General features: G+C 46.6%; 1 protein-coding gene across 1 annotated transcript in view; it reads right to left on the bottom strand.

The window, feature by feature from the left end:
* The window catches only part of LOC105991244 (protein WWC2), a 60,442-nt gene continuing 50,910 nt past the window's right edge, over positions 1 to 9,532 (bottom strand). The window contains exons 19-20 of the mRNA XM_013023859.1: positions 4,377 to 4,504; positions 1 to 1,178 (exon numbers count right to left, since the gene is read on the bottom strand). Of these exons, the coding sequence (XP_012879313.1) occupies positions 1,112 to 1,178; positions 4,377 to 4,504 (195 nt within the window). The 3' untranslated portion in view covers positions 1 to 1,111. The remainder of the gene's footprint in view (positions 1,179 to 4,376; positions 4,505 to 9,532) is intronic.

Here is a 9,532-nt window from a genome sequence, read left to right as displayed (position 1 = left end):
GTAGTCAGGATTACAAGTGTGAGCCACTGTGTCCAGGCTAGATAATTTTAAACAAATGATTTAACCTGCACTCCCAATTAGTAATTCTCACAGGTACATTCTTTCCTTTTCCCCCCAACAACTTGCCTTCCATGATAGAGAGAGTTCCCTAAACACGAGAGCTGCAAAGTAATGCCGAATACATGTCAGAAAGTTTGATAAGTCTTGTTTTTTATGTTTGGCAACTTTGATCCAATCCAGACACACCTCTTCTTCTATTCTTGGCTTCCTCCAGTAACTGTGGGAGCCCTCAGCGCACCCCCAACTCTGTCTGTCCACTGTGTACTTGTCCTCAGCACCACTCACCCGAGGACAGAGCTGCGGTGCCAGCTGGAGACTGGCAGAGGAACACTGCGAACTCGCATGTGGGCTGGGCTGTGGGCAGTAGCTGTTCACTGGATGGGTTTTGGGCCCCACGTGCTCTCCTGTCTGCCTCCCTCCCAGTGTCATAATCCACAAGACCTCTGGTGTAGACAGGGACACAGGAAACAAAGTTTCCTTTTCTTCTGCACTCAGTATTTCATATTTTGAGTTTTTTTTTTTGGGGGGGGGGACAATGATACTAAGACAAAAATGAAAGCAAATGTAACACGGGATGGCTGTAAACGGGGGCCCCTTTTGGGTGGACTGGGGAGCCTGGCTCGTGCTCTAGTGCACCCCAGTGGGCCATCACACACGGCTGCTGGCGGCTTCAGTCTATTCCTAGCAGTGGAGGAGGAGGAGGAAGGGGAGAAGCTCTGGCGGGCCGTGTCTCTGAGGCCCGCTGGGTGTACGATGCGGCTGCGCTCGCACGCACGGCCCTGCCACACTCTTTCTCTACATCTGCACCAGATCCTCCCACTTTTGCTAGCTGATTTTTTTTTTCTCCTTAAACATGTAAGAGTTACATTCAAAGTACTTTACAAATGAACATGCTGAAAATCTGGTGTGAAACGCAAGCTCTTCAAGAGTTGACAGTTACGTTACAAAAAAAGGAAAGACGAGATCTCAAACAAAATCAAATGCGGCGTTCCGTGTGTCTGCCCTCCTGAGGGCAGGGAGCGGGCGAGGAGCCACGCGGGGGCACGCGGCCTCACACGTCGTCGGCTGGCAGGGACGGGATGCTGATCTTCGCCCGGGTGAAGTAGGCGATCTTCTCCCTGCAGCCGAGGGGGGAGGGAGGGGAGTCACTTTAATTTGATGCTAAAAATCTGCACCATTGGGACCCAGAACTCCCAGCACTGCCTCTGCTCGCAGTGGTGGGAGGAAACCCCATGGGAAAGGAAGGGCCTTTGCCCTTTGGTGGGGAGGGTGGGAGGGAGGAGGAGGAAGAGTGCTCTGGCTCTGGTCAGGTACTACACGGAGTCCTACATGGGAACTTCCCCATCCCTCCACTGGAAGTTTCCATGATGCCAGGGGAATTCTCTCAAGCCAATCCAAGCTAAATGGGATAGGTGGGTGAGGATGCTGTGGCTCACAGGCAGGGAGAAGAGGCCCTCGACTACCTTAAGGAACAGGCACCCTGTCTTCCACAGCAGGGTAAGAAGGAAGCCGAAAAGGAGCAGCTGAGAGGGGCCGGGAGGAGCGTGTGTCTAGACAGCACTCAGCGAGAGCCGTCAGGGTCATGTCATCACCGCCCTCCGCTCATCGTCATGAGCCCCTTCGGCATGTGTGTCCTGTGGGCCCTGCCAGCTGCCACCAAGGCCAGAGCCGTGTCCCCACAAGGCTTTCCTTCTGGGAACCGAGGTAGCCATTCTGAAGACTACAGCGGAGAAGAAAAGGAGGAGTAAAAATTCAGGACACTGCATGAGAGCTAATGGTTGTTCGGTGTCCTTTAGATTAGTTCAGTTCCAAAATACAAAGATAAGTCAGAATTGCAAAAGACGAGAGAGTGGGCGCTGCTGGCCGGGCTAGCGCCGCCGGGAGCTGAGACTCCCGAGCGAGCAGGCAGTGCGTATCTCACAGAGTTCTCTTAAGTTCTTGTGGGGAAGGGAGGAGGGGAGAGCAACCCACCCCACGCCAGCCCGAGCCAAGCATCGGGCATCATGGGTGCCACCACCCGCCCGTGACATGAGTCTCTGCCACACCTCCTGCCCGCCGTATCAATGGGCTGCTCTCCCCAGGCAAGGAAGGAACATTGGTTCATGTGTCCTTTGTTTTGGGACAACTGAGACATGTAAGATTTTCCACACTTAAACAATGTAGCTTGTTCCGGAAGTGACCGCACTGCTAAAGCATGGATTCCAGCCTCCTCCCGCCCCTTTAAGAAAGTTCTGAAAACCTAAATTTGCTCAAACCTCGGAAGTTATGGAAGTGGTGCCAGGGCAGAATGGGGGAGGGGAAGGCCAACTCTGTCACAGAGTGTCACAGAACACTGGCTCAGTTTCTCTTCCTTCCCTCTACTTCTGCACGCAAGGTGCTGCAATCTAGCTCTGACCCTGATGTCTTCCTGCCAGGCAGCGACTGCTGCCCCTCCTACTTCCTGTCTCCAGCATGTGAATCCACGCAGCCCATTTTCCTCACTGCAAAACCTTCTCCTTGCCTTGGGTTTCGCTTACACAGGCCTAAGGACTCCTCTATTCAAAAATCTATGTCTAGGGGCTGGGAAGGTGGCTCAGTGGTAGAGCGCTTGCCTTGCATGCCTGAGGCCCTGGGTTCGAATCCTCAGCACCACATAAGAAAAAAGCTAGAAGTGGCACTGTGGCTCAAGTGGTAGAGCGCTAGCCTTGAGCTGAAGAGCTGAGGGACAACGTCCAGGCCCAGAGTTCAGGCCCCACAACCGGACAAAAACAAAAACAAAAATCTATATCTAAACGAAAATAAATGCACCACTAAAACAAACCTTTTTATTTCTCTTTTTTGGGATGTGTGTGTATGGAGATGTTGAACTCAGGGCCTTAGGTTCAAGCATTCTACCCCTTGAGCTGTGTCTCTAGACCTTCTTGCTTTTTAAGCTATTTTTCAGATAGGAGCTTGCCTTCCCTGCTTCCCGTGCAACCAGGCTGGCTTTAGACTGTGATCCTTCTACCTATGCCTGGGATTATAGATATAACATAAAGTACCGGCTTGTCTGCTGACAAGGAGATCTCACTAACTTTGCCTTGAACTGGCTGTCTCCTCTCAATCTGTCTCCCAGGTAGCTGGGGTTATAGGCGTTAGTCACGGTGCCTGGCCCTAAACAATCCTTTTTCTGATTCACTTTTTGGCCTCCTCCTTGCTAGGTTCTCTCCCTTCTTATATCTTTTCTGCTATACGCTCTTCAATGACTGCTGGCCTGCAGCTCTCTGTTGGTCACCTTTCTTACTCCCTGGGATGTCTGGCCCATTTCCAACCAAGGGAACCACCACTCTGGGGCTGACAGCTTCCGCGCCTGTCTCTCTGGGCTTGCCCCCTCACCTTGGCTTTCAATGTCAATTTCTGCGGAGTGCTGGTTGCAGTTACCTGGCTCTCCTCCTGGCATGGGTGCCCGGAGGTGGACAAGGCAGGACTCAAGTGTATCTAGTGCAGACCTGCTCTCTGAATGCCCAGTCTTGACTACTGGCTCCTCAAGGCGGCGTCCTCCACTTCATAAATGGCCTCTCTTCCCAGTGTCTCTGTATTCTTGGATATCTGCTTCTCCCCAAAGCTATCCCATCACTGGCCATGTGCTTAGAAAGCCAGTGGGCTTCCTCACCATCTAACACCATACTGCTATTGTGTAGCACAGCACCTAAGGCCGTGGGGCGGAGTCAAGGCGATCTGACTGACAGGCTCCTCTGCTCTAAGCTCCACCCACACACAAGGCTTACGCTCTGGCCTCCCTACCCTTGCGGCTATGCCATGCTGGCCTTTCTCTTCTGATGCCCTATTCAAACCCACCAGCCTCGGAGCCTGTAAATCTCCTTCCCATCCTTCTATGATGGGACCAAATGTTTCTTCCAGTCACTCTGTCTTGATCCTGCAGCCCCCGCCCCACACAGACTTAGATCTTCCTGTGTGCTCTCTCAGGACCCACGAACGCCTTGTCGCTCTGTGTGCAGCAGGGCACCAGTCTGCTTGGCTATCTGTGACCTTCTCACTGGCGCCTTCTAGAGGAGCAGGAACACATGGGCCTCAACAGCGGGATCTAGCACAGCTTAGTGCTGTTGGGGGGGTGATGAAGATGAACTGGGAATGTTTGGAAAGGGAGCGTCTCAAACTCCAAAGAACTGTGACTTCTCTGAACCTTTGTCCCCAGCACTAAGAACAGGGGACGTCAGGCTGTCGCCTCACAGATGTGTTTGCTCACACGGGGGCAGAGGCTTCCACTGCTTCCCCAGGGGGCTTCCTACCACCGTCAGAGCAAGGGAGCCAGCCAAAAGCCATGCTGGGCCACGTACCTGAAGGACTGCACCTGCCGAGGCACCTTCCGGCTCTGCTCCCGGAGCCGACACACGTCCTTGGAGACCTGCCGCATCAACTTCTCTGCATTCAAGTCTTGCTTCTGCTCTTCTTTTGACTGTTCAGCCTGGGCAAGGAAACCAAAATGTGAGAAATCCACACAGAACACTGATTAGAGATCCCTGAAGACATGCCACAGGCTTGAAAGACTGTAGACTAAAAAGTCACACGGTTGAGAGCCAAGGGGGTCTTCTGGCAACGGCTGGGGACAACACAACACATGCAACCACGTTGAGGGGGTAGGTACTCTGCTTCAGGGACAAGTTTATTTTAACTGCATTTAAAATTTTTCATTACACACAATTGTGTATTTTACTGCACTTAGAAAACCTAAGAACCCTCACACACTAAAACCTGCTAGCCCTGTTCCCAAGAAATATCTACCATTAACATTTCAGAAAATAACACCTTCAATCTCTTATTCACCTTTTCAACCCTCTGCTTTATTAGTCTTTTAAAAACTGTCTTACTGAAGTTGAATTTACCTACCAAACAATTGCACATATAACTACAGAGCTCAAAGACTCTTTCAAACTGAACATGCCATGTAAAGATAAAGGAACAGAAGAGATAGCCTAGTTCCCCAGAAGTCTGCCCCGCTGTGCTCAGGGCTTTACCTCAGTTTCTTATCCGTTACTGCTAATGGACACTTATATATTCTGCACAAACATACTTTTAAAAGAAAATGCATGAATACTATTGTATCAAAAGTTGTCTTTTCATTTTATTCTTTCACATATTTATTCAACCATTAAATCAATAAATATTTATTATCTTCTGCCAAAATATGACCAAGTTAAAGAGCTAAGCTAAAATGTTTGCTGGGTCTATATGGTTTGGATTCAAATTCCATTCCTATCACTTTCTAGCTGTAAATTTGGGCAAGTTGCTTTGATCTCCTTGTGGCTTAGTTATTTCATTTCTAAACTGGGAAGAGGTACTCCAAAGGGTTGTCCTGAGGCTTAAGTGAATAATACATGTAACATCAACACATTATTAAATCTAGTTTAGTTATTACTGTTATTATTAGGCAAGGATTAGACAAATGAAGTCTAGTGGAGAAGAAAAACAATACAGAAGATTTGAAATTGTATATAATCATGAAATAAGCTAGGTGCTGGTGGCTCACACCTGTAATCCTAGCTACTCAGGAGGGTGAGATCTGAGGATCATAGATCAAAGCTAGTCTGGCCAGGTAAGTGAAATTCTTATCTCCAATAAACTACTCAGAAAAACCTGAAAGTGGTGCTGTGGCTCAAGTGGTAGAACGCTAGCTTTGAGTACAGCCAGGCTCAGGAGCAAAGCCCAGGCCCTGAGTTCAAGCCCCAGGACTGGCAAAAAAAAAAAAAATCATGAAAATAATACATTGCTAATATTTTCTCAGGCAACAAATCTTGAGAGCCAAGGGTGACCGCTAATGTGGGTGAAAGGCTGGTTGACTTAGCTCCCAGTGGGCTCCTCCAGTATGGGCCAGCCTCTCTCCCCTCTGGCTTGTGTGGTACAAGGATTAAATCTGAAATGTGGTACTGCTGAGTGGAGGCCACTAATCACAATGGTGGCAGCTAAAGCTCTAGATGAAATGTGGGGCAAATTTAGGACATTGGTGCCTGTTTGCTGCTTTTGCAACTGAGAGCAAAGTCTTACAAAAGTCATCAGCTGAGGCCAGAGCACACAGATGACAGAAAGAGGAGTTCTGCTAAAGATGGATGCCTACAGTCTGCAATCCGAATTGATGGACACTCCCATAATTGGGCTCCTTCAGGACCTGAAAAGCTAACAGCTTCTGTCACTTAAGCAGTGACAATCTTTAGAAGGAGATAAGACTGGTGCTGGCAAAAGGGAATTAAAGACTGGTCTTTTCATAATCACCTACTGTCTCAGATACTTTCAAGGCCCGAAAACCAAGAAACAAGGTCTTCAGGATTAACAGACATGACAAAGCCAAGATCTCTGATTGTGGTTCAGTAAAATCCATGCTACCAGCAATTCCTTCATGAGGAGTTTATGCTTTGCAAATAGTACTGTAATCAGAAAGGTGTAAACATGTACATTCTCTTCCATACATAGACCATTCTTTTCAATTACATTGACTAATATGAAAAACTGTTCACTCTTACCAGAATTAAATGAGGGGGTAAAAAAAGCAAATAAGGGACGTGTCTTTTATTTTTGTGTAACTTTTCCAAGGAACACAAACATATAGGTATATACAAAGAACACAGAAGAACTAAAATGCAAGGCATGGTGACAGAGTCAGAAAGCTAGTAGCCTGGGTTACACTGTGACAGGTGAGATCCTGTACAGTGAGGGGGGGGGAGGGAGGGAGGGAGAAAGAGAAGGGAGGGGAACAGGAAGTAAGTGTTAAAAGGCTATATACTGAGAATAGGATTACCAAAGGAATTTTATTTATTTATTTGAACTTGGGCACTGTCCCTTAGCTCTTCACCTCAAGGTAAGCACTCTACCACTTGAGCCACAGTGCCACTTCTGGTTTTTTCTGCTTATGTGGTGCTGAGGAATTGAATCCAGGGCCTCATGCATGCAAGGCAAGCACTCTACCACTGAGCCACCTTCCCAGCCCTGAATTTAATATTTTTTGCTTTACAAAGTTCTGCATCATTTTGCACCATAAGCAGGTGCTACTTTAACTTAATTTTTTTTTTTTTTTAATTTTAAAACAGTCTCAAAGTGGCTGGATTACAGGTGCTTCAAACCTGTCATCCTAGCTATTTAGGAGGCTGAGCTAAGGTCAGGAAGATGGCAGACTAAGGCCAGCTCCGGGAAAAAGTTGCTTCCTCATGTTTGGCCTTGGCCTGTGGGAGGCTCAGAGCAAGAAGACAGCTGGGTGTGGTGACGCACCCTTCCAGCACAACTGTAGAAGGAAGTGTAGAATAGGAGGACTGTGGTCCAGGGAAGCCCCGACAGGGAGCAGGGCCCTGAGTACAAACTCCAGCAGCACAAACATAGATAGATAAATAAATAAAAGTCCACTAAATTACCTTAGATCTAAAAATAGAAATACAGTGATTGCCAGGCACTGGTGGCTCACACCTATAATCCTAGCTACTCAGGAGGCTGAGATGTGAGGATTGTGGTTTGAAGCCAGCCAGGATAAAAGTCTGTGAGACTCTCATCCCCAACTATGCAAAAAAAAAAAAAGAAAGAAAAAGAAAAAGAAAAAAGTCAGAAGTGAAGCTGTGGCTCCAGTGGTAGAGGGCTAGTGTTGAGCACAAAAGGACAGCAGCCAGGCCCAGAACTGGCAGGAAAAAAAAAAAGTGGTGGCACTTTCAAGAAAGATAAGATTTCACAAAAATATGTATTCTGCAAGCATAGGTACAGAATCAGTTACACACACTCTCTCTCTCTGGAAAGTTGAACCTCCTATAATAAGACATCCTTAGTATTTTGCTGATGAGAATAATCCACTGCAATGACTTCTGATTTTCTCTATCACAAAATATGCCCTTTACCACGTTTTTTTAATACCACTCCCCTTTTGCAAAGTTTTGTCTATAAAAGCAGCCTATATTTTAAAGTAATCATTCTTTCAATAGCTTTGTAACTGATGGGGTAATCACTTAGAGCTCATGAATTTATGTAATTCAGGTTCAAGGGGATAAATGTGGTATTTTAGATGCTTGATCAATCCTTGTCTTTAGTAAATGGATGACTTCAACAGGTCCCAGGAAGGCTTAAAATGCACAAAGAAATGTGGTTTATCAAATTACTAAATTAGTAATTATACTAAAGTACTGCTGCTATTCAAATTCTTCCGTCTTACTATAAGACTCAATCAATCTTGAAATAACCATGTGCTGATTGACTCAACAAAACACATCAGGAAAAGCCAAAGAAAGAACACGTATGGTAGACTATATGTACCTAAGACCACTTGACTCAGTCTTTAGCCGGAAATGTATTAAACCAGTTCAGAAATATAATGGGCTGCCGAGTTCGCTTCCATTACATAGACCAGGATTCTACCACATCCCCCAGAGAGCACTATTCTGACTGCTCCTCTAAGTAATCCAATGGCTGCTGACATTTGCAAATACTGTGGTGACTGGAAAATTACTTTGAAACCTGGCCGTATTTTACACAAAATAAGATTGCATGAAGACATTCCCTTTCCTTCTGAATACACACTTCATACAAAACTGTATTAGTCCCAGTGTCTATAGATTTATATCTCTACCTGTATCAAGAACCTTCACTAAAACTCTGGGTGATACAGTGCAGAATTTTTACTGATCAATCATAATCAACTTTGTAGGCAGTTAAATCTCAATACTGAATATTTGACCATAACCATGAAAATTTATTTTTTGTTAAATGAGGTATGTTTATATGTTTGATATGGTTTTTGGTAGGTTCTAATTCTTACAAGTGTTAACATATGTTTTACTTGAAGCTTTAAAAAAGTCTAGCACCACAAAAGTTTGGCATTTGGACAGGCATTTGGATTGGGGGTGGGGTGGGGAGGGGGATTTCTGCTTTGTAAGCAACACGGGCTCCTTTTGAAGAACACCAGTCCTCTCCTGGCAAACAACTCCCTCTTGCCTGGCTCCTGAGGACCAGAAGCCACTCCCTAAGCCCCAGAGGCCAGCCGAGGATGATTAACCTGCAGTTTACATGACAGGAGTCTGACTTGCAGAAAGATCCAGTGATTTACTCACCATCCTGTAAAGAAAGCTAATGGAAACAAGGAAGACAGTCCCATCTTAATTTGCAGTCCTCAGCTTCTGCTCCGCTTCCTAAGGGGGTTGTACAGTACATGCAGACACTAACTAAGATTCACTATTTATGGCAAGCTACAAGAGAGACTTCCAGCCACAGAGGAGGAAGGTTATGGAGTGTGACCCTGACACCTGACAGCTTTCCCTGCCAAAGGAGGCAGAGCCAGGATGAGCTGCTGCCTTCGATTCACTGCTTTTTGGGGAGCCATATTTTTTTTATGGGAACTGGCAGGCTCTTGGCTCATCGTTAGGCACTTTATGATCATCCTGCTGAAAATCTCACAAATCCTCAACACTGTGGGGAAATGGTGGGAAGGAAAGGGTGTGTGTGTGTGTGTGTGTGTGTGTGTGTGTGTGTG

The sequence above is a fragment of the Dipodomys ordii genome, unplaced genomic scaffold, assembly GCF_000151885.1.
Source record: "Dipodomys ordii isolate 6190 unplaced genomic scaffold, Dord_2.0 Scaffold4, whole genome shotgun sequence".
Lineage (NCBI taxonomy): Eukaryota > Metazoa > Chordata > Mammalia > Rodentia > Heteromyidae > Dipodomys > Dipodomys ordii.
Note: the sequence above shows the minus strand (reverse complement) of the source record. Positions and strands in the feature narration are given on the sequence as shown.